Source organism: Pelophylax lessonae (assembly GCF_965119305.1).
Source record: "Pelophylax lessonae genome assembly, chromosome: 7".
NCBI lineage: Eukaryota > Metazoa > Chordata > Amphibia > Anura > Ranidae > Pelophylax > Pelophylax lessonae.
The window spans coordinates 301,885,688-301,911,544 of record NC_138774.1 but is presented as its reverse complement, the minus strand read 5'-3'; the positions used below and the strand labels follow the sequence as shown (position 1 = coordinate 301,911,544).

At 53.4% G+C, this 25,857-nt stretch overlaps 2 protein-coding genes across 3 annotated transcripts in view; both read left to right on the top strand.

Annotated features, from left to right (window-relative positions):
• The first annotated feature begins 69 nt into the window (after positions 1 to 69).
• COX7B (cytochrome c oxidase subunit 7B) lies at positions 70 to 6,810 on the top strand. The gene is made up of 3 exons (XM_082264300.1): positions 70 to 206; positions 4,996 to 5,120; positions 6,723 to 6,810. The coding sequence occupies exons 1-3, from the start codon at positions 170 to 172 to the stop codon at positions 6,798 to 6,800; spliced, it is 240 nt and encodes a 79-aa protein (XP_082120426.1). The 5' UTR covers positions 70 to 169; the 3' UTR covers positions 6,801 to 6,810.
• An 8,535-nt stretch (positions 6,811 to 15,345) lies between these two features.
• The window catches only part of ATP7A (ATPase copper transporting alpha), a 108,578-nt gene continuing 98,066 nt past the window's right edge, over positions 15,346 to 25,857 (top strand). For both annotated transcript variants that reach the window (XM_082262796.1, XM_082262795.1), the window contains exon 1: positions 15,346 to 15,451. The gene's annotated coding sequence lies outside the window, so the exon portion shown is untranslated. The remainder of the gene's footprint in view (positions 15,452 to 25,857) is intronic.

Here is a 25,857-nt window from a genome sequence, read left to right as displayed (position 1 = left end):
TTCCCCGCCCCCCCACGCCTCCGGTCCCCTCTCCGTCCAATCAGCGGCGTGCAGTGCGGCTCCCCCTCTGTCAGTGGGCGTGTCTGGGAGAGCGGATATCCGGCGCCGCCATTTTGTTTTTCTCCATTCGTCTCAAGGGTAAGAAAAGGAAGAGAAGAGGAAGAAGAAGATGTTCTCTCTGGCGAGGTCCGCGCTGGCCGCCTCCGGTGAGGAGAGATGGGGAGGGGAGATAGACATATATATATATATATATATATACACACATAGAATGGGGGTACAGGGGGAGGGGAGGATATGTATATACAGAATGGGGGACACCCTGTACAGAGGAGGATGGGGGGGAGGGGAGATATATATATACACATAGAATGGGGGTACAGGGGGAGGGGAGGATATGTATATACAGAATGGGGGACACCCTGTACAGAGGAGGATGGGGGGGAGGGGAGGTATATATATACACATAGAATGGGGGTACAGGGGGGAGGGGAGGGCTGTATATACAGAATGGGGGACACCCTGTACAGAGGAGGATGGGGGGGAGGGGAGGTATATATATACACATAGAATGGGGGTACAGGGGGGAGGGGAGGGCTGTATATACAGAATGGGGGACACCCTGTACAGAGGAGGATGGGGGGGAGGGGAGGTATATATATACACATAGAATGGGGGTACAGGGGGGAGGGGAGGGCTGTATATACAGAATGGGGGACACCCTGTACAGAGGAGGATGGGGGGGAGGGGAGGTATATATATACACATAGAATGGGGGTACAGGGGGGAGGGGAGGGCTGTATATACAGAATGGGGGACACCCTGTACAGAGGAGGATGGGGGGGAGGGGAGATATATATATACACATAGAATGGGGGTACAGGGGGGAGGGGAGGGCTGTATATACAGAATGGGGGACACCCTGTACAGAGGAGGATGGGGGGGAGGGGAGATATATATATACACATAGAATGGGGGTACAGGGGGGAGGGGAGGGCTGTATATACAGAATGGGGGACACCCTGTACAGAGGAGAATGGGGGGGAGGGGAGATATATATATACACATAGAATGGGGGTACAGGGGGGAGGGGAGGGCTGTATATACAGAATGGGGGACACCCTGTACAGAGGAGAATGGGGGGGAGGGGAGATATATATATATACACATAGAATGGGGGTACAGGGGGGAGGGGAGGGCTGTATATACAGAATGGGGGACACCCTGTACAGAGGAGGATGGGGGGGAGGGGAGATATATATATACACATAGAATGGGGGTACAGGGGGGGAGGGGAGGGCTGTATATACAGAATGGGGGACACCCTGTACAGAGGAGGATGGGGGGGAGGGGAGATATATATATACACATAGAATGGGGGTACAGGGGGGAGGGGAGGGCTGTATATACAGAATGGGGGACACCCTGTACAGAGGAGGATGGGGGGGAGGGGAGATATATATATACACATAGAATGGGGGTACAGGGGGGAGGGGAGGGCTGTATATACAGAATGGGGGACACCCTGTACAGAGGAGGATGGGGGGGAGGGGAGATATATATATACACATAGAATGGGGGTACAGGGGGGAGGGGAGGGCTGTATATACAGAATGGGGGACACCCTGTACAGAGGAGAATGGGGGGGAGGGGAGATATATATATATACACATAGAATGGGGGTACAGGGGGGAGGGGAGGGCTGTATATACAGAATGGGGGACACCCTGTACAGAGGAGAATGGGGGGGAGGGGATATATATATATATACACATAGAATGGGGGTACAGGGGGGAGGGGAGGGCTGTATATATAGAATGGGGGACACCCTGTACAGAGGAGGATGGGGGGGAGGGGAGATATATATATACACATAGAATGGGGGTACAGGGGGGAGGGGAGGGCTGTATATACAGAATGGGGGACACCCTGTACAGAGGAGGATGGGGGGGAGGGGAGATATATATATACACATAGAATGGGGGTACAGGGGGGAGGGGAGGGCTGTATATACAGAATGGGGGACACCCTGTACAGAGGAGGATGGGGGGGAGGGGAGATATATATATACACATAGAATGGGGGTACAGGGGGGAGGGGAGGGCTGTATATACAGAATGGGGGACACCCTGTACAGAGGAGAATGGGGGGGAGGGGAGATATATATATACACATAGAATGGGGGTACAGGGGGGAGGGGAGGGCTGTATATACAGAATGGGGGACACCCTGTACAGAGGAGAATGGGGGGGAGGGGAGATATATATATATACACATAGAATGGGGGTACAGGGGGGAGGGGAGGGCTGTATATACAGAATGGGGGACACCCTGTACAGAGGAGGATGGGGGGGAGGGGAGATATATATATACACATAGAATGGGGGTACAGGGGGGAGGGGAGGGCTGTATATACAGAATGGGGGACACCCTGTACAGAGGAGGATGGGGGGGAGGGGAGATATATATATACACATAGAATGGGGGTACAGGGGGGAGGGGAGGGCTGTATATACAGAATGGGGGACACCCTGTACAGAGGAGGATGGGGGGGAGGGGAGATATATATATACACATAGAATGGGGGTACAGGGGGGGAGGGGAGGGCTGTATATATACAGAATGGGGGACACACTGTACAGAGGAGGATGGGGGGGGAGGGTCTGTCATGGAGACCCCTGAGAATAAAATGTTGGATTTTGTGGTATTTGTGACACAGCTGTCATTTCTGGGGAGAATTCCCTTCAATGAATGAAGTGTTGGGTGACACTATAGAGTCATGTGACTTTGGGGTGACTTCCAATGGAAGTCACTCCGGATCCTTTATGTAGTCGGAGCGTTTCCATTGTATAGAATGGAGTCACCTCTGACCAATCAGTGTGATCCGGGACTCAGTGACACACATTGGTGGAATGGTGACCCCGGTCACACTGGGGTGATCTGTGAAGTTGTGGTGCACAGCGCACTCTGTGACCTCGGAGCGGCCGGCATGGACTTCATATCATTGAAGACTTCATAATATTGAAGTCTATGACGGTCACTCCGGGTCGCCCCAAAGAAGCTCCGGACCCTTTTTCTAAGTCGGAATGATTTGTGTCTCTCCTATTAGAACCGTTCCACAGCTTCTCTATGGGAGGCGACCTACGAGGTGACCAGGTCACCTGACAAGTCACCCCAGTGTGAATGGGAATTTAACCACTTAAGCCCCGGAGGATTTTACCCCCTTCCTGACCAGGGGGTATTTTGCGATTCAGCACTGCGTGACTTTAACGGACAATTGCGCGGTCGTGCGACGCTGTACCTAAACAAATTTGACGTCCTTTTTTTCCCACAAACAGAGCTTTCTTTTGGTGTTATTTGATCTCCTGTGCGATTTTTACTTTTTGCGCTATTAATAAAAAAAAAGAGCGACAATTTTGCTAAAACAATATTTTTCACATTTTTTTTATATGAAATTCCCCCCAAAAAAAGTAAAAATCACAATTTTTTTTAACATTTTAGGCCAATTTGTTTTCTGCTACAAAAAAAAATCGCAGTAAGCGTATTTTGATTGTTTTTTGCAAAAGTTATATATATATAAATATCCAAATCTATAATACAAATCACCCCATGGAGTGAATAAATAAATGCTTCAGCAGGTGGCCAGTGAAGGTTGCTGAAGGTAAAGTGGTCAGGAATCCTCTCCAGTTAGCGGACCCCCAGACCTTCTAATAGAAGAGTCCGGGAAATGATCTCTGTATCCTGACTGTGACAATGAATCTCTCCTATTGGCTCCCGCCAAGTATTCTCCATAAGGAAAGGAGAAACCCAATTATTATTATTATTATTATTATTATCGCTACAATAAGTTATGAAAACTCCCATGTAATCTGATAATCGGGAGATCTCTGGGATGACGGTGTGCAGCTCCCGCCGTGCGTTCCACCGCTACCAGAAATGACCTCACACAGGGGGTGGAACCAGAAATTGTCCTATTTATTTATTTATTTATTTGGACTGTCATTATATATTTATTATTATTTATTCACTCCATGGGGTGTTTGAATTGTATTATAGATTTGGATATTCAGTCACATTCTATTACACCAGATCTGCGCTGTTTGTTTTTGCATTAACAAGGGGTTAAGTGTGTCCCTAGGGGTGTGATTCTAAGAGGGGCGTGGCTTGTGATGTAACCACAGAGACATGTGATCCTACATAGCAGGGTCGTATGATCTCTGCAGTTAGATTGGGGAGAATGACAGTTGGCTGTGATTACATCACCGCCTGCCTTTCTCCCTCTCCAGCGGGAGATCACAGAGTGACTGACAGACATGGAGTCCACCAATCGAGCGCGGGGGATCAGAGTGAGGAAGTGGGGGTGGGACCGCACATCCAATGGAGCGCTCTCGCCCCCTATTGGCTCACAGGCGAGTGAGGTACCGATACATCACTTTGCCTGGCCGGGGCTGACGGCTGCAGAATATTGAACTTGCGGAGATCGGATTGTTTTCTCAGCTACCGACTGCACCGGTAATGGGGGGGGGGAGGGGGCGGCACCTTCCACAGCGAATCCAGTAAGAGGACCGCCCACTGCGTAGAGAAATATTCCGCCATAACGGGAGGAGAACACACAGGAGGGGTGCGGGGATCACGTCATTCATTTTTATATGACCTCATAGGCTCCCCCCCCCCCCCCCCCCCTGTACTATATTGGGGATCCATCATCGGGAGGCAGAGAATGTTCTATAGGATCTCCCCCCACAGAGATCATTATTGCTGGATGTGGGGTGTCTGATCTCCCATCACCTCCGCTCATCCACCAATCACAGCCTTCCCTCCGCTCATCCACCAATCACAGCCTTCCCTCCGCTCATCCACCAATCACAGCCTTCCCTCCGCTCATCCACCAATCACAGCCTTCCCTCCGCTCAGACTGAGCGTTCCTCTACACTTCCTGTGTCCGCTCTGAGCTGCCTCCCCTCCCCCATACTGAATCTGTGTTGTTTGATGTTGCAGGGCGAAGTGTGCAGAGAACGATCAGCAGACGATCGCATCACAAAGCAGAACCCGACTTCCATGACAAGTATGGGAACGCCATCCTGGCATCCGGGACCGTCTTCTGCATCGGCATCTGGGGCTACGTGAGTATCCGCCCCCCCTAATCTATTATATGGGGGGGGGGGGGGGGGGAATGTATGAGGGGAATCCCGCCCCTATCCTATTATATTGGGGGGGTGTTAATGTATATGGGGTAAGGGGGGGGGGGTTTGCTCTCTGTTCTGTGCAGCGTTAATCTGGAGCTCCGATCCCACTGCCTGTCAGGACATGAATGTTGGATTGGGGCCTTCCAGGCGGCAGGGGGGGGGTCGCTGGGGCCAGGCGAACGGCTGCAGTTGCCTCCACAATGAGGAGGAAATGTTCTCTGCAATGTTCAGTCTCCAGCACTGGGGGGCGCCATCCTGTATCAGGAATTATAGAACATCTGAGAAGCTGCAGCCAATGTGGAGATCTGTAGATGATGGGAGGGGTGACAGTCGGTTGGGGATGATGGTGGGGGGAGGGGGTGTGTGATGGGGGTGGTGGTGTCGGTTGGGGGTGATGATGGTGGGGGGGGAGGGGTGTGATGGGGTAACAGTTGGGGATGATAGGGGGTGGGGGGGGTGTGATGGGGGAGGGGTGACAGTCGGGGCAGGGATGGGGGGTGGTGTCGGGAGGGGGTGTGTGATGGGTGGTGGTGGGGGGGGGTGTGACGGTGATGGGGGAGGGGTGTGATGGGGGGTGGTGTCAGTTGGGGATGATGGTGGGGGGGTGTGACGGTGATGGGGGAGGGGTGTGATGGGGGGTGGTGTCAGTTGGGGATGATGGTGGGGGAGGGGTGTGATGGGGGGTGGTGTCAGTTGGGGATGATGGGGGAGGGGTGTGACGGTGATGGGGGAGGGGTGTGATGGGGGGTGGTGTCAGTTGGGGATGATGGGGGTGGGGTGTGATGGGGGGTGGTGTCAGTTGGGGATGATGGTGGGGGGGGTGTGACGGTGATGGGGGAGGGGTGTGATGGGGGGTGGTGTCAGTTGGGGATGATGGGGGAGGGGTGTGACGGTGATGGGGGAGGGGTGTGATGGGGGGTGGTGTCAGTTGGGGATGATGGGGGAGGGGTGTGATGGGGGGTGGTGTCAGTTGGGGATGATGGTGGGGGGGTGTGATGGGGGAGGGGTGTGATGGGGGGTGGTGTCAGTTGGGGATGATGGTGGGGGGGTGTGATGGGGGAGGGGTGTGATGGGGGGTGGTGTCAGTTGGGGATGATGGTGGGGGGGTGTGACGGTGATGGGGGAGGGGTGTGATGGGGGGTGGTGTCAGTTGGGGATGATGGTGGGGGAGGGGTGTGATGGGGGGTGGTGTCAGTTGGGGATGATGGGGGAGGGGTGTGATGATGGTGGGGGAGGGGTGTGATGGGGGGTGGTGTCAGTTGGGGATGATAGGGGGGGGGAGTGACGGGAGGAGGGGTGTGATAGGGTGTGGTGGTTTCGGTTGGGGATGATAGGGGGAGGGGGGGTGTGATGGGGGAGGGGTGACGGGCAGAGATGGAGGGTGGTGTTGGTTGGGGATGATGGTGGGGGGGTGTGATGGGGGAGGGGTGTGATGGGGGGTGGTGTCAGTTGGGGAGGGGTGTGATGGGGGGTGGTGTCGGTTGGTGATGGGGGAGGGGTGACATTGGGTGACGGCTGACGCTCTCTCTTTGATTTCAGGTGATCACCTCCACAGGGATTTGCTGGAATTTGTCTCCGGTCGGGAAAGTGACACCGAAGGAATGGCGGGAGAAGTAGAGGGACTTTCTGTACATAGACCGGCCTTGTCCCCCCCCCCCCCCCCCCCCATGACCTCTGTGTGCTCCGGCACAGCGAGGGGCCCCGGGCCCCCTGTTATCTGACAATAAATGTATAAATCTCTTCTGGAAGTTTCTTCTTTTTTCTTTCTATGGATTGGAAGGGATCTGTGTGTCTGCCGGGCTGTATAATGACTGAAGATGCCCCTCCTCCCTCCCCTCCACCAATCAGGGATCTATTAACAATGGGGGGGAGTTTGACACTGCATAACTGTACGACCCCCCCCCCCCGCCAGTGGTAAATGGTTTCTCCCAACCCTCTAACTGATGCTTTGCCTAGACAGCTTAGTCTGGGAGCGGAAGTGTAAAGATAAGTTGGGGGGGGTGGGATCATGTTCCCGATATAAACCGAGGCATGCTGGGAGGAGGAGGATATCCTGGGCTGACCACGACTGGATTGGCATTTCCCATTGAACCCCAGAATTGGGAGCTCCACCACTGGCACCCTGTGCTTTTCACAAATGAGAGGAGGATCACCCTGAGCACATGTGACAGACGTGACAGAGTCTGGAGAAGCCGTGGAGAATGTTCTGCTGTCTGTAACATCGTTCAGTATGACCGGTTTGGTGGTCAGTGATGGTCTGGGGAGGAGTATCCATGGAGGGACACACAGACCTCTACAGGCCAGACAATGCCACCCTGACTGCTATTAGGTATCAGGATGAAATCCTTGGACCCATTGTCAGACCCTATGCTGGTGCAGTGGTTCCTGGGTTCCTCCTGGTGCACAACAATGCCCGGCCTCATGTGGTGAGAGTATGCAGCCAGTTCCTGGGGGGTGAAGGAATTGGCACCATTGAATGCCCCCCCCCCCCCACACTCACCTGACCTAAATCCAGTAGAACAGCTCTGGGACATTATGTTTCGGTCCATCTGACGCTGCCAGGTTACACCTCAGTCTGTTCAGGAGCTCAGTGATGCCCTGGTCCAGATCTGGGAGGAAATACCCCAGGACACCATCTATTGTCTCATTAGGAGCAACCCCTGACATTGTCAGGCATTCATACAAGCACATGGAGGCCACACACTACTGAGTACCATTCTGAGGTCCTGCAATGACATTTCACCAAAATGGACTCGCCTGCTGCATCATTTTTCACTTTGATTTTCGGGGTGTCTTTGAATTCAGCCCTCTGTAGGGTGATAATTTTCATTTCCATCAAATGATGTGACATCCTTTCCTTCCGAACACATTACCCAGTCCATACCAGTATAGATCCTAACACATTACCCAGTCCGTACCAGTATAGATCCTAACACATTACCCAGTCCGTACCAGTATAGATCCTAACACATTACCCAGTCCATACCAGTATAGATCCTAACACATTACCCAGTCCATACCAGTATAGATCCTAACACATTCCCCAGTCCATACCAGCATAGATCCTAACACATTACCCAGTCCATACCAGTATAGATCCTAACACAATAACCCAGTCTGGACGCCAACACGTCACCCAGTCCATACCAGTATAGGTACCCAGCATGAAATTTTCCCCATTGAGATCTGATGGGTTTTCAATGTGTCCCTTCCATTTTTATGATCCCTGTATATATTCCTTCATCACGATGATCAACCGGCACAAATCGTGCACCGGAGAAATCGAATATATGGAAATGGATAGAATGTGGGGGTGCAGTCACACAAATCCACTACCAGTTGGCTCCATCATATCAGAAGAGGAGGGTTTTATGGTGAGTACAGAGATCTGATTCATTCTGTATAGGACAGGACTGTCCGCTACCCAGCAATATACATGAATATAGTATATATATTACTCAATCCTAAAGGTAAACCCACATAAATCATCAACCAGAGATCCAAAACAAGGAAATAGATGAATACAGTGTGAGGTGTCATGATACAAATCCACCACCCGATGGTGCCATCATAAGGTATGACATTGTAGTAACACAAATCCACCAATAGAGGGCTTCATAGTACAATAAGAGGGGGTTAGGGTGAGTGCAGAGATCTCCCTTCATTATGTATAGGATTGCACTATGTGTGTACAGCCGTGGCCAAAAGTTTTGGGAATGATACAAATATGAATTATCACAAAGTCCATATCCTCCAGAATGTTATGAAGAGCGATCAGACGAAAGAAGTCGCTCTTTGCCATGAAAGTGAACTTAATCCCATAAAAAACATTTTGAATGAAGCAAGCGCCAGGAGTGTCTCCTACAGGTGAGTTAGCTGTGGCACAGGGGGGAGGGGGGCAGAGAAGGGGGGATCATACAGTATGGAGGTGTAATAATGTAAATCCTCCAGCAGGGGGAGCCATCATACAGTATGGAGGTGTAATAATATAAATCCTCCAGCAGGGGAGCCATCATACAGTATGGAGGTGTAATAATATAAATCCTCCAGCAGGTGGCGCCATCATACAGTATAGAGGTGTAATAATATAAATCCTCCAGCAGGGGGAGACATAATACAGTATGGAGGTGTAAAAATATAAATCATCCAGCAGGTGGAGCCATCATACAGTATGGAGGTGTAATAATATATATCTTCCAGCAGGTGTAGCCATCATACAGTATGGAGGTGTAATAATGTAAATCCTCCAGCAGGGATTGCCATCATACAGTATAGAGGTGTAATAATATAAATCCTCCAGCAGGGGGAGCCATCATACAGTATGGAGGTGTAATAATATAAATCCTCCAGCAGGGGGAGCCATCATACAGTATGGAGGTGTAATAATATAGATCCCCCAGCAGGTGGCGCCATCATACAGATATAGGTGTAATAATATAAATCCTCCAGCAGGGGGAGCCATCATACAGTATGGAGGTGTAATAATATAAATACTCCAGCAGAGGGTGCAATCATACAGTATAGAGGTGTAATAATATAAATCCTCCAGCAGGGGGCGCCATCATACAGTATAGAGGTGTAATAATATAAATCCTCCAGGAGGGGGAGCCATAATACAGTATGGAGGTGTAAAAATATAAATCATCCAGCAGGTGGAGCCATCATACAGTATGGAGGTGTAATAATATAAATCATCCAGCAGGTGGAGCCATCATACAGTATGGAGGTGTAATAATATAAATCCTCCAGCAGGGGGAGCCATCATACAGTATGGAGGTGTAATAATATAAATCCTCCAGCAGGTGACGCCATCATACAGATATAGGTGTAATAATATAAATACTCCAGCAGGGGGAGCCATCATACAGTATGGAGGTGTAAAAATATAAATCATCCAGCAGGGGGAGCCATAATACAGTATAGATGTGTAATAATATAAATCCTCCAGCAGGAGGAGCCATCATACAGTATGGAGGTGTAATAATATAAATACTCCAGCAGAGGGTGCAATCATACAGTATAGAGGTGTAATAATATAAATCCTACAGCAGGGGGCGCCATCATACAGTATGGAGATGTAATAATATAAATCCTCCAGCAGGAGGAGCCATAATACAGTATGGAGGTGTAAAAATATAAATCATCCAGCAGGTGGAGCCATCATACAGTATGGAGGTGTAATAATATATATCTTCCAGCAGGTGTAGCCATCATACAGTATGGAGGTGAAATAATATAAATCCTCCAGCAGGGGGAGCGATCATACAATATGGAGGTGTAATAAAATTTACTCCTCAAGCAGGGGGTGCCATCATATGTATTGAGATGTAATAATATAAATCCTCCAGCAGGTGGTGCCATCATACAGTATGGAGGTGTAATAATATAAATCATCCAGCAGGTGGAGCCATCATACAGTATGGAGTTGTAATAATATAAATCCTCCAGCAGGGGGAGCCATCATACAGTATGGAGGTGTAATAATATAAATCCTCCAGCAGGTGACGCCATCATACAGATATAGGTGTAATAATATAAATACTCCAGCAGGGGGAGCCATCATACAGTATGGAGGTGTAATAATATAAATCCTCCGGCAGGGGGCGCAATCATACAGTATAGAGGTGTAATAATATAAATCCTCCAGCAGGGGGAGCCATCATACAGTATGGAGGTGAAATAATATAAATCCTCCAGCAGGGGGAGCGATCATACAATATGGAGGTGTAATAAAATTTACTTCTCAAGCAGGGGGCGCCATCATATGTATTGAGATGTAATAATATAAATCCTCCAGCAGGTGGTGCCATCATACAGTATAGAGGTGAAATAATATAAATCCTCCAGCAGGGGGAGCGATCATACAATATGGAGGTGTAATAAAATTTACTCCTCAAGCAGGGGGCGCCATCATATGTATTGAGATGTAATAATATAAATCCTCCAGCAGGTGGTGCCATCATACAGTATGGAGGTGAAATAATATAAATCCTCCAGCAGGTGGCGCCATCATACAGTATGGAGGTGTAATAATATAAATCCTCCAGCAGGGGGAGCCATCATACAGAATGGAGGTGTAATAATATAAATCCTCCAGCAGGGGGAGCCATAGTACAGTATGGAGGTGTAATAATATAAATCCTCCAGCAGGTGGAGCCATCATACAGTATAGAGGTGTAATAATATAAATTCTCCAGCAAGTGGAGACATCATACAGTATAGAGGTGTAATAATATAAATCCTCCAGCAGGGGGAGCCATCATACAGTATGGAGGTGTAATAAAATAAATCCTCCAGCAGGGGATGCCATCATACAGTATGGAGGTGTAATAATATAAATCCTCCAGCAGGGGGAGCCATTATACAGTATGGAGGTGTAATAATATAAATCCTCCAGCAGGTGGCGCCGTCATACAGTATGGAGGTGTAATAATATAAATCCTCCAGCAGGGGGAGACATCATACAGTATAGAGGTGTAATCATATAAATCCTCCAGCAGGTGTCGCCATCATACAGTATAGAGGTGTAATAATATAAATCCTCCAGCAGGGGGAGCCATCATAAAGTATGGAGGTGTAAAAATATAAATCATCCAGCAGGGGGAGCCATCATACAGTATGGAGGTGTAATAATATAAATCCTCCAGCAGGGGGAGACATCATACAGTATAGAGGTGTAATCATATAAATCCTCCAGCAGGTGACGCCATCATACAGATATAGGTGTAATAATATAAATCCTCCAGCAGGGGGAGCCATCATAAAGTATGGAGGTGTAAAAATATAAATCATCCAGCAGGGGGAGCCATCATACAGTATGGAGGTGTAATAATATATATCTTCCAGCAGGTGTAGCCATCATACAGTATGGAGGTGAAATAATATAAATCCTACAGCAGGGGGAGCGATCATACAATATGGAGGTGTAATAAAATTTACTCCTCAAGCAGGGGGCGCCATCATATGTATTGAGATGTAATAATATAAATCCTCCAGCAGGTGGTGCCATCATACAGTATGGAGGTGAAATAATATAAATCCTCCAGCAGGTGGCGCCATCATACAGTATGGAGGTGTAATAATATAAATCCTCCAGCAGGTGTTGCCATCATACAGTATGGAGGTGTAATAATATAAATCCTCCAGCAGGGGGAGCCATCATACAGTATAGAGGTGTAATAATATAAATCCTCCAGCAGGGGAGCCATCATACAGTATGGAGGTGTAATAATATAAATCCTCCAGCAGGGGGAGCCATCATACAGTATAGAGGTGTAATAAAATAAATCCTCCAGCAGGGGGTGCCATCATACAGTATGGAGGTGTAATAATATAAATCCTCCAGCAGGGGGAGCCATCATACAGTATGGAGGTGTAATAAAATAAATCCTCCAGCAGGGGATGCCATCATACAGTATGGAGGTGTAATAATATAAATCCTCCAGCAGGGGGAGCCATCATACAGTATGGAGGTGTAATAATATAAATCCTCCAGCAGGTGGTTCCATTATACAGTATAGAGGTGTAATAATATAAATTCTCCAGCAGGTGGCGACGTCATACAGTATGGAGGTGTAATAATATAAATCCTCCAGCAGGAGGAGACATCATACAGTATGGAGGTGTAATCATATAAATCCTCCAGCAGGTGTCGCCATCATACAGTATAGAGGTGTAATAATATAAATCCTCCAGCAGGTGGCGCCGTCATACAGTATGGAGGTGTAATAATATAAATCCTCCAGCAGGGGGAGACATCATACAGTATAGAGGTGTAATCATATAAATCCTCCAGCAGGTGTCGCCATCATACAGTATGGAGGTGTAATAATATAAATCCTCCAGCAGGTGGCGCCATCATACAGTATGGAGGTGTAATAATATAAATCCTCCAGCAGGTGCTGCCATCATACAGTATGGAGGTGTAATAATATAAATCCTCCAGCAGGTGGTGCAATCATACAGTATGGAGGTGAAATAATATAAATCCTCCAGCAGGTGTCGCCATCATACAGTATGGAGGTGAAATAATATAAATCCTCCAGCAGGTGGTGCCATCATACAGTACGGAGGTGTAATAATATAAATCCTCCAGCAGGTGGCGCCATCATACAGTATGGAGGTGTAATAATATAAATCCTCCAGCAGGTGTTGCCATCATACAGTATGGAGGTGTAATAATATAAATCCTCCAGCAGGGGGAGCCATCATACAGTATAGAGGTGTAATAATATAAATCCTCCACCAGGGGAGCCATCATACAGTATGGAGGTGTAATAATATAAATCCTCCAGCAGGGGGAGCCATCATACAGTATAGAGGTGTAATAAAATAAATCCTCCAGCAGGGGGTGCCATCATACAGTATGGAGGTGTAATAATATAAATCCTCCAGCAGGGGGAGCCATCATACAGTATATAGGTGTAATAAAATAAATCCTCCAGCAGGGGATGCCATCATACAGTATGGAGGTGTAATAATATAAATCCTCCAGCAGGGGGAGCCATCATACAGTATGGAGGTGTAATAATATAAATCCTCCAGCAGGTGGTTCCATTATACAGTATTAAGGTGTAATAATATAAATTCTCCAGCAGGTGGCGACGTCATACAGTATGGAGGTGTAATAATATAAATCCTCCAGCAGGAGGAGACATCATACAGTATGGAGGTGTAATCATATAAATCCTCCAGCAGGTGTCGCCATCATACAGTATAGAGGTGTAATAATATAAATCCTCCAGCAGGTGGAGCCGTCATACAGTATGGAGGTGTAATAATATAAATCCTCCAGCAGGGGGAGACATCATACAGTATAGAGGTGTAATCATATAAATCCTCCAGCAGGTGTCGCCATCATACAGTATGGAGATGTAATAATATAAATCCTCCAGCAGGGGGAGCCATCATACAGTATGGAGATGTAAAAATAAAAATCCTCCAGCAGGTGGCGCCATCATACAGTATGGAGGTGTAATAATATAAATCCTCCAGCAGGGGGAGCCATCATACAGTATAGAGCTGTAATAATATAAATCCTCCAGCAGGTGTTGCCATCATACAGTATGGAGATGTAATAATATAAATCCTCCAGCAGGTGGTGCCATCATACAGTATGGAGGTGTAATAATATAAATCCTCCAGCAGGGGGTGCCATCATACAGTATGGAGGTGAAATAATATAAATCCTCCAGCAGGTGGCGCCATCATACAGTATGGAGGTGTAATAATATAAATCCTCCAGCAGAGGGAGCCATCATACAGTATGGAGGTGTAATAATATAAATCCTCCAGCAGCGGGCGCCATCATACAGTATGGAGGTGTAATAATATAAATAATCCAGCAGGGGGAGCCATCATACAGTATGGAGGTGTAATAATATAAATCCTCCAGCAGGTGTTGCCATCATACAGTATGGAGGTGTAATAATATAAATCCTCCTGCAGGGGGAGCCATCATACAGTATAGAGGTGTAATAAAATAATTCCTCCAGCAGGGGGTGCCATCATACAGTATGGAGGTGTAATAATATAAATCCTCCAGCAGGTGGCGCCATCATACAGTATGGAGGTGTAATAAAATAAATCCTCCAGCAGGGGATGCCATCATACAGTATGGAGGTGTAATAATATAAATCCTCCAGCAGGGGGAGCCATCATACAGTATGGAGGTGTAATAAAATAAATCCTCCAGCAGGGGATGCCATCATACAGTATGGAGGTGTAATAATATAAATCCTCCAGCAGGGGGAGCCATCATACAGTATGGAGGTGTAATCATATAAATCCTCCAGCAGGTGTTGCCATCATACAGTATAGAGGTGTAATAATATAAATCCTCCAGCAGGTGGCGTCGTCATACAGTATGGAGGTGTAATAATATAAATCCTCCAGCAGGTGGTGCCATCATACAGTATGGAGGTGAAATAATATAAATCCTCCAGCAGGTGGCGCCATCATACAGTATGGAGGTGTAATAATTTTAATCATCCAGCAGGGGGAGCCATCATACAAGAGGAGTGATAATGAGAGTCACAATGCAGAACATGAAAAGGGGGCGGGGAGGGGGAGGGGTTTATCTCCGCCCAGGAATTCAGCGATAGGTGGAGGGGCGGTCCTTTGTCGCGTGTTCAGGCTCGGCTCCTCCTCCGGATTTTTGGCCTCAGGTTGCCATGGTGAACGGTGTCGGGGTCATGTGACTGATCGGCTCTCGCGAGATTTCTCGAATCCTCCCGGATCTGAGGATGTGACAGGAGCGACTCCGGGAGGTGAGGAGACCGGGGGGGGGGGGGGAGGGGGTGTACTCATCTACTGATATAGGATAGGTGGGGGAGGGGCTCTGTGTGTCCCCTCCGGGGAGATCCCCTTCTGTGTGTTCCGGTGTCACCGAGACAGGAAGTGAGGGGGAGGGGACACCGGAGTGAGGAACCCCCCCCTCCCCCCTGACATGTGACTGTCCCCCTCTGGGGGAGGGGAGGGGTGTTGAGAGAAGCTGTAGGGTACCCCCCCCCCATATCCTGTTTAACCTTCCCCCCAGATCCCGTGTAACCCTCCCCCTCCCCCAGATCCCGTGTAACCCTCCCCCTCCCCCAGATCCCGTGTAACCCTCCTCTCCCCCAGATCCCGTGTAACCCTCCCCCTCCCCCAGATCCCGTGTAACCCTCCCCCTCCCCCAGATCCCGTGTAACCCTCCCCCTCCCCCAGATCCCGTGTAACCCTCCCCCTCCCCCAGATCCCGTGTAACCCTCCTCTCCCCCCAGATCCCGTGTAACCCTCCCCCTCCCCCAGATCCCGTGTAACCCTCCCCCTCCCCCAGATCCCGTGTAACCCTCCGACCCCCCCAAATCCCGTGTAACCCTCCCCCTCCCCCAGATCCCGTGTAACCCTCCCCCTCCCCCAGATCCCGTGTAACCCTCCCCCTCCCCCAGATCCCGTGTAACCCTCCTCCCCCCCCAAATCCCGTGTAACCCTCCCCCTCCCCCAGATCCCGTGTAACCCTCCTCCCCCCCCAAATCCCGTGTAACCCTCCCCCTCCCCCAGATCCCGTGTAACCCTCCTCCCCCCCCAAAATCCCGTGTAACCCTCCCCCTCCCCCAGATCCCGTGTAACCCTCCCCCTCCCCCAGATCCCGTGTAACCCTCCCCCTCCCCCAGATCCCGTGTAACCCTCCTCTCCCCCCAGATCCCGTGTAACCCTCCCCCTCCCCCAGATCCCGTGTAACCCTCCCCCTCCCCCAGATCCCGTGTAACCCTCCGACCCCCCCAAATCCCGTGTAACCCTCCCCCTCCCCCAGATCCCGTGTAACCCTCCCCCTCCCCCAGATCCCGTGTAACCCTCCTCCCCCCCCAAATCCCGTGTAACCCTCCCCCTCCCCCAGATCCCGTGTAACCCTCCTCCCCCCCCAAATCCCGTGTAACCCTCCCCCTCCCCCAGATCCCGTGTAACCCTCCTCCCCCCCCAAAATCCCGTGTAACCCTCCCCCTCCCCCAGATCCCGTGTAACCCTCCCCCTCCCCCAGATCCCGTGTAACCCTCCGACCCCCCCAAATCCCGTGTAACCCTCCCCCTCCCCCAGATCCCGTGTAACCCTCCCCCTCCCCCAGATCCCGTGTAACCCTCCGACCCCCCCAAATCCCGTGTAACCCTCCCCCTCCCCCAGATCCCGTGTAACCCTCCCCCTCCCCCAGATCCCGTGTAACCCTCCCCCTCCCCCAGATCCCGTGTAACCCTCCTCCCCCCCCAAATCCCGTGTAACCCTCCCCCTCCCCCAGATCCCGTGTAACCCTCCCCCTCCCCCAGATCCCGTGTAACCCTCCTCCCCCCCCAGATCCCGTGTAACCCTCCCCCTCCCCCAGATCCCGTGTAACCCTCCTCTCCCCCAGATCCCGTGTAACCCTCCCCCTCCCCCCAGATCCCGTGTATCCCTCCCCCTCCCCCAGATCCCGTGTAACCCTCCTCTCCCCCCAGATCCCGTGTAACCCTCCCCCTCCCCCAGATCCCGTGTAACCCTCCTCCCCCCCCAAATCCCGTGTAACCCTCCCCCTCCCCCAGATCCCGTGTAACCCTCCCCCCCCCCCCAAATCCCGTGTAACCCTCCCCCTCCCCCAGATCCCGTGTAACCCTCCTCTCCCCCCAGATCCCGTGTAACCCTCCTCTCCCCCCAGATCCCGTGTAACCCTCCCCCTCCCCCAGATCCCGTGTAACCCTCCTCTCCCCCCAGATCCCGTGTAACCCTCCCCCTCCCCCCAGATCCCGTGTAACCCTCCCCCTCCCCCCAGATCCCGTGTATCCCTCCCCCTCCCCCAGATCCCGTGTAACCCTCCTCTCCCCCCAGATCCCGTGTAACCCTCCCCCTCCCCCCAGATCCCGTGTAACCCTCCCCCTCCCCCAGATCCCGTGTAACCCTCCTCTCCCCCCAGATCCCGTGTAACCCTCCCCCTCCCCCCAGATCCCGTGTATCCCTCCCCCTCCCCCAGATCCCGTGTAACCCTCCTCTCCCCCCAGATCCCGTGTAACCCTCCTCTCCCCCCAGATCCCGTGTAACCCTCCTCTCCCCCCAGATCCCGTGTAACCCTCCCCCTCCCCCAGATCCCGTGTAACCCTCCCCTTCCCCCAGATCACGTGTAACCCTCCTCTCCCCCCAGATCACGTGTAACCCTCCTCTCCCCCCAGATCCCGTGTAACCCTCCCCCTCCCCCAGATCCCGTGTAACCCTCCTCTCCCCCCAGATCACGTGTAACCCTCCTCTCCCCCCAGATCACGTGTAACCCTCCTCTCCCCCCAGATCCCGTGTAACCCTCCCCCTCCCCCAGATCCCGTGTAACCCTCCCCTCCCCCCAGATCCCGTGTAACCCTCCCCCTCCCCCAGATCCCGTGTAACCCTCCTCCCCCCCCAAATCCCGTGTAACCCTCCCCCTCCCCCAGATCCCGTGTAACCCTCCCCCAGATCCCGTGTAACCCTCCCCCTCCCCCCAGATCCCGTGTATCCCTCCCCCTCCCCCCAGATCCCGTGTATCCCTCCCCCTCCCCCAGATCCCGTGTAACCCTCCTCTCCCCCCAGATCCCGTGTAACCCTCCTCTCCCCCCAGATCCCGTGTAACCCTCCCCCTCCCCCAGATCCCGTGTAACCCTCCCCCTCCCCCAGATCCCGTGTAACCCTCCCCTTCCCCCAGATCACGTGTAACCCTCCTCTCCCCCCAGATCCCGTGTAACCCTCCTCTCCCCCCAGATCCCGTGTAACCCTCCCCCCTCCCCCAGATCCCGTGTAACCCTCCTCTCCCCCCAGATCACGTGTAACCCTCCTCTCCCCCCAGATCACGTGTAACCCTCCTCCCCCCCCAAATCCCGTGTAACCCTCCCCCTCCCCCAGATCCCGTGTAACCCTCCCCTCCCCCCAGATCCCGTGTAACCCTCCCCCTCCCCCAGATCCCGTGTAACCCTCCTCCCCCCCCAAATCCCGTGTAACCCTCCCCCTCCCCCAGATCCCGTGTAACCCTCCCCCTCCCCCAGATCCCGTGTAACCCTCCTCCCCCCCCAAATCCCGTGTAACCCTCCCCCTCCCCCAGATCCCGTGTAACCCTCCCCCTCCCCCAGATCCCGTGTAACCCTCCTCCCCCCCCAAATCCCGTGTAACCCTCCCCCTCCCCCAGATCCCGTGTAACCCTCCTCCCCCCCAGATCCCGTGTAACCCTCCCCCTCCCCCAGATCCCGTGTAACCCTCCCCCTCCCCCAGATCCCGTGTAACCCTCCTCTCCCCCCAGATCACGTGTAACCCTCCTCTCCCCCCAGATCACGTGTAACCCTCCTCCCCCCCCAAATCCCGTGTAACCCTCCCCCTCCCCCAGATCCCGTGTAACCCTCCTCTCCCCCCAGATCCCGTGTAACCCTCCCCTTCCCCCAGATCCCGTGTAACCCTCCCCTTCCCCCAGATCCCGTGTAACCCTCCTCTCCCCCCAGATCACGTGTAACCCTCCTCTCCCCCCAGATCACGTGTAACCCTCCCCCTCCCCCAGATCCCGTGTAATCCTCCTCTCCCCCCAGATCACGTGTAACCCTCCTCTCCCCCCAGATCCCGTGTAACCCTCCTCTCCCCCCAGATCCCGTGTAACCCTCCTCTCCCCCCTGATCACGTGTAACCCTCCTCCCCCCCCCAAATCCCGTGTAACCCTCCCCCTCCCCCAGATCCCGTGTAACCCTCCCCCTCCCCCAGATCCCGTGTAACCCTCCTCCCCCCCAAATCCCGTGTAACCCTCCCCCTCCCCCAGATCCCGTGTAACCCTCCCCCTCCCCCAGATCCCGTGTAACCCTCCTCCCCCCCCCAAATCCCGTGTAACCCTCCCCCTCCCCCAGATCCCGTGTAACCCTCCTCTCCCCCCAGATCACGTGTAACCCTCCTCTCCCCCCAGATCACGTGTAACCCTCCTCCCCCCCCAAATCCCGTGTAACCCTCCCCCTCCCCCAGATCCCGTGTAACCCTCCCCCTCCCCCAGATCCCGTGTAACCCTCCTCTCCCCCCAGATCCCGTGTAACCCTCCTCTCCCCCCAGATCCCGTGTAACCCTCCTCTCCCCCCAGATCCCGTGTAACCCTCCTCTCCCCCCAGATCCCGTGTAACCCTCCTCTCCCCCCAGATCCCGTGTAACCCTCCTCTCCCCCCAGATCACGTGTAACCCTCCTCTCCCCCCAGATCCCGTGTAACCCTCCCCCTCCCCCAGATCCCGTGTAACCCTCCCCCTCCCCCAGATCCCGTGTAACCCTCCCCCTCCCCCAGATCCCGTGTAACCCTCCTCCCCCCCCAAATCCCGTGTAACCCTCCCCCTCCCCCAGATCCCGTGTAACCCTCCCCCTCCCCCAGATCCCGTGTAACCCTCCTCCCCCCCCAAATCCCGTGTAACCCTCCCCCTCCCCCAGATCCCGTGTAACCCTCCCCCTCCCCCAGATCCCGTGTAACCCTCCTCTCCCCCCCAGATCCCGTGTAACCCTCCTCTCCCCCCCAGATCACGTGTAACCCTCCTCTCCCCCCAGATCACGTGTAACCCTCCTCCCCCCCCAAATCCCGTGTAACCCTCCCCCTCCCCCAGATCCCGTGTAACCCTCCTCTCCCCCCAGATCCCGTGTAACCCTCCCCCTCCCCCAGATCCCGTGTAACCCTCCTCTCCCCCCAGATCCCGTGTAACCCTCCTCTCCCCCCAGATCACGTGTAACCCTCCTCTCCCCCCAGATCACGTGTAACCCTCCTCTCCCCCCAGATCACGTGTAACCCTCCTCCCCCCCCAAATCCCGTGTAACCCTCCCCCTCCCCCAGATCCCGTGTAACCCTCCCCCTCCCCCAGATCCCGTGTAACCCTCCTCCCCCCCCAAATCCCGTGTAACCCTCCCCCTCCCCCAGATCCCGTGTAACCCTCCCCCTCCCCCAGATCCCGTGTAACCCTCCTCCCCCCCCAAATCCCGTGTAACCCTCCCCCTCCCCCAGATCCCGTGTAACCCTCCCCTTCCCCCAGATCCCGTGTAACCCTCCTCTCCCCCCAGATCACGTGTAACCCTCCTCTCCCCCCAAATCCCGTGTAACCCTCCCCCTCCCCCAGATCCCGTGTAACCCTCCCCCTCCCCCAGATCCCGTGTAACCCTCCTCTCCCCCCAGATCCCGTGTAACCCTCCTCCCCCCCCAAATCCTGTGTAATCCTCCTCCCCCCCAGATCCCGTGTAACCCTCCTCTCCCCCCAGATCTCGTGTAACCCTCCTCCCCCCCAGATCCCGTGTAACCCTCCTCTCCCCCCAGATCCCGTGTAACCCTCCCCTTCCAGATCCCGTGTAACCCTCCCCCCAGATCCCGTGTAACCCTCCCCCTCCAGATCCCATGTAACCCTCCCCCCAGATCCCGTGTAACCCTCCCCCTCCAGATCCCATGTAACCCTCCCCCTCCCCCAGATCCCGTGTAACCCTCCCCCTCCAGATCCCGTGTTACCCTCCTCCCCCCCAAATCCTTTGTAACCCTCCTCCCCAGATCCCGTGTAACCCTCCTCTCCCCCCAGATCCCGTGTAACCCTCCCCCTCCAGATCCCATGTAACCCTCCCCCTCCCCCAGATCCCGTGTAACCCTCCCCCTCCAGATCCCGTGTTACCCTCCTCCCCCCCAAATCCTTTGTAACCTTCCCCCCAGATCCCGTGTAACCCTCCTCTCCCCCCAGATCCCGTGTAACCCTCCTCTCCCCCAAATCCTGTGTAACCTTCCCCCCAGATCCCGTGTAACCCTCCTCTCCCCCCAGATCCCGTGTAACCCTCCTCTCCCCCCAGATCCCGTGTAACCCTCCTCTCCCCCCAGATCACGTGTAACCCTCCTCCCCCCCCAAATCCCGTGTAACCCTCCCCCTCCCCCAGATCCCGTGTAACCCTCCCCCTCCCCCAGATCCCGTGTAACCCTCCCCCTCCCCCAGATCCCGTGTAACCCTCCTCCCCCCCCCAAATCCCGTGTAACCCTCCCCCTCCCCCAGATCCCGTGTAACCCTCCCCCTCCCCCAGATCCCGTGTAACCCTCCTCCCCCCCCAAATCCCGTGTAACCCTCCCCCTCCCCCAGATCCCGTGTAACCCTCCCCTTCCCCCAGATCCCGTGTAACCCTCCTCTCCCCCCAGATCACGTGTAACCCTCCTCTCCCCCCAAATCCCGTGTAACCCTCCCCCTCCCCCAGATCCCGTGTAACCCTCCCCCTCCCCCAGATCCCGTGTAACCCTCCTCTCCCCCCAGATCCCGTGTAACCCTCCTCCCCCCCCAAATCCTGTGTAATCCTCCTCCCCCCCAGATCCCGTGTAACCCTCCTCTCCCCCCAGATCTCGTGTAACCCTCCTCCCCCCCAGATCCCGTGTAACCCTCCTCTCCCCCCAGATCCCGTGTAACCCTCCCCTTCCAGATCCCGTGTAACCCTCCCCCCAGATCCCGTGTAACCCTCCCCCTCCAGATCCCATGTAACCCTCCCCCCAGATCCCGTGTAACCCTCCCCCTCCAGATCCCATGTAACCCTCCCCCTCCCCCAGATCCCGTGTAACCCTCCCCCTCCAGATCCCGTGTTACCCTCCTCCCCCCCAAATCCTTTGTAACCCTCCTCCCCAGATCCCGTGTAACCCTCCTCTCCCCCCAGATCCCGTGTAACCCTCCCCCTCCAGATCCCATGTAACCCTCCCCCTCCCCCAGATCCCGTGTAACCCTCCCCCTCCAGATCCCGTGTTACCCTCCTCCCCCCCAAATCCTTTGTAACCTTCCCCCCAGATCCCGTGTAACCCTCCTCTCCCCCCAGATCCCGTGTAACCCTCCTCTCCCCCAAATCCTGTGTAACCTTCCCCCCAGATCCCGTGTAACCCTCCTCTCCCCCCAGATCCCGTGTAACCCTCCTCTCCCCCCAGATCCCGTGTAACCCTCCTCTCCCCCCAGATCACGTGTAACCCTCCTCCCCCCCCAAATCCCGTGTAACCCTCCCCCTCCCCCAGATCCCGTGTAACCCTCCCCCTCCCCCAGATCCCGTGTAACCCTCCCCCTCCCCCAGATCCCGTGTAACCCTCCTCCCCCCCCCAAATCCCGTGTAACCCTCCCCCTCCCCCAGATCCCGTGTAACCCTCCCCCTCCCCCAGATCCCGTGTAACCCTCCTCCCCCCCCAAATCCCGTGTAACCCTCCCCCTCCCCCAGATCCCGTGTAACCCTCCCCTTCCCCCAGATCCCGTGTAACCCTCCTCTCCCCCCAGATCACGTGTAACCCTCCTCTCCCCCCAAATCCCGTGTAACCCTCCCCCTCCCCCAGATCCCGTGTAACCCTCCTCTCCCCCCAGATCCCGTGTAACCCTCCTCTCCCCCCAGATCCCGTGTAACCCTCCTCCCCCCCCAAATCCTGTGTAATCCTCCTCCCCCCCAGATCCCGTGTAACCCTCCTCTCCCCCCAGATCTCGTGTAACCCTCCTCCCCCCCAGATCCCGTGTAACCCTCCTCTCCCCCCAGATCCCGTGTAACCCTCCCCTTCCAGATCCCGTGTAACCCTCCCCCCAGATCCCGTGTAACCCTCCCCCTCCAGATCCCATGTAACCCTCCCCCCAGATCCCGTGTAACCCTCCCCCTCCAGATCCCATGTAACCCTCCCCCTCCCCCAGATCCCGTGTAACCCTCCCCCTCCAGATCCCGTGTTACCCTCCTCCCCCCCAAATCCTTTGTAACCCTCCTCCCCAGATCCCGTGTAACCCTCCTCTCCCCCCAGATCCCGTGTAACCCTCCCCCTCCAGATCCCATGTAACCCTCCCCCTCCCCCAGATCCCGTGTAACCCTCCCCCTCCAGATCCCGTGTTACCCTCCTCCCCCCCAAATCCTTTGTAACCTTCCCCCCAGATCCCGTGTAACCCTCCTCTCCCCCCAGATCCCGTGTAACCCTCCTCCCCCCCAAATCCTGTGTAACCTTCCCCCCAGATCCCGTGTAACCCTCCTCTCCCCCCAGATCCCGTGTAACCCTCCTCTCCCCCCAGATCCCGTGTAACCCTCCTCTCCCCCCATATCCCGTGTAACCCTCCTCTCCCCCCAGATCCCATGTAACCCTCCTCTCCCCCCAAATCCTGTGTAATCCTCCTCCCCCCCCAGATCCCGTGTAACCCTCCTCTCCCCCCAGATCCCGTGTAACCCTCCCCCCCCCCCAAATCCTGTGTAACCTTCCCCCCAGATCCCGTGTAACCCTCCTCCCCCCCCAAATCCTGTGTAATCCTCCTCCCCCCCCAAATCCCGTGTAATCCTCCTCCCCCCCCCCCCAGAATCCCGTGTAACCCTCCTCTCCCCCCAGATCCCGTGTAACCCTCCTCCCTCCTCTGCGTCCGCCGTTTCTATTTTATCATCCAATCAGAATCTCCGGAATGTCATTATTCTGCTTCCAGGATGAGTATCTGCGGCTGCTTGGCCCCGCCCCGCCCCCCAGATCTACATGTGACCCCCAACCAATGAATGGTGAGGGAGGAGACCCCATGGGGGAGATTTACTAAAACTGCAGAGAGACCAATCAGCTTCCAGCTTTCATTTCTTCATTGGTGATTGGCCGCTCTCATGGGGGGTAATTTTCCATCTGCAGAGAATCTTCTGTCCTATCCGGGGTGACCGGATATAATGCTCCGCCCACATTGGGGTCCCTGATATCCGGGGCTCATAGATGTCGGGAGATTCATCTCTCCTGAGATCTGCGACTTCTAATAACATCTTTATTATAGATAATCCGTTTCACGCCAAACGCCGCTAATCCTCCCCTCCCCCGCCATAATAATAGTTATTATCAGTAATTGTCCCCTCCCCCGCTGGGTAACCGCCAGAATAATCACCATTATCAGCAACTAAACCTACAAAGAGCTGAGAACGGCTTCTGTACAGGGAGACCACACCTACCGAGTACTACTACCCCCATCATCATCATTACATACCGTACTACCGAGTACTACTACCCCCATCATCATGATTATATACCATCCTACTGAGAACTACTACCCCCATAATCATCATTACATACCGTACTACTACCCCCATCATCCTCATTACATACCATACTACTACCCCCATCATCATCATCATTACATACCACACCTACCGAGTATTACTACCCCCATCATCATCATTACATACTGTACTACCGAGTACTACTACCCCCATCATCATCATCATTACATACCATCCTACCGAGTACTACTACCCCCATCATCATCATTACATACCGTACTACTACCCCCATCATCATCATTACATACCATACTACTACCCCCATCATCATCATTACATACCATACTACTACCCCCATCATCATCATTACATACCGTACTACCGAGTACTACTACCCCCATCATCATGATTATATACCATCCTACTGAGAACTACTACCCCCATAATCATCATTACATACCGTACTACTACCCCCATCATCATCATTACATACCATACTACTACCCCCATCATCATCATCATTACATACCACACCTACCGAGTATTACTACCCCCATCATCATCATCATTACATACCGTACTACTACCCCCATCATCATCATTACATACCATACTACTACCCCCATCATCATCACATACCATCCTACCGAGTACTACTACCCCCATCATCATCATTACATACCGTACTACTACCCCCATCATCATCATTACATACCGTACTACTACCCCCATCATCATCATTACATACCATACTACTACCCCCATCATCATCATTACATACCATACTACTACCCCCATCATCATCATCATTACATACCATCCTACCGAGTACTACTACCCCCATCATCATCATTACATACCGTACTACTACCCCCATCATCATCATCATTACATACCGTACTACTACCCCCATCATCATCATTACATACCGTACTACTACCCCCATCATCATCATTACATACCATCCTACCGAGTACTACTACCCCCATCATCATCATTACATACCATCCTACCGAGTACTACTACCCCCATCATCATCATTACATACTGTACTACTACCCCCATCATCATGATTATATACCACCCTATTGAGTACTACTACCCCCATCATGATCATTACATACCATCCTACCGAGTACTACTACCCCCATCATCATCATCATTACATACCGTACTACTACCCCCATCATCATCATCATTACATACCGTACTACTACCCCCATCATCATTATT

Bases quoted from the DNA above. Each gene is read 5' to 3' on its own strand.
- COX7B (XM_082264300.1), top strand. From the start codon at position 170: ATGTTCTCTCTGGCGAGGTCCGCGCTGGCCGCCTCCG. The intron at 207-4,995 runs GTGAGGAGAGAT...TTGATGTTGCAG, and splicing joins GTCCGCGCTGGCCGCCTCCG to GGCGAAGTGTGCAGAGAACG. The intron at 5,121-6,722 runs GTGAGTATCCGC...CTTTGATTTCAG, and splicing joins GCATCGGCATCTGGGGCTAC to GTGATCACCTCCACAGGGAT.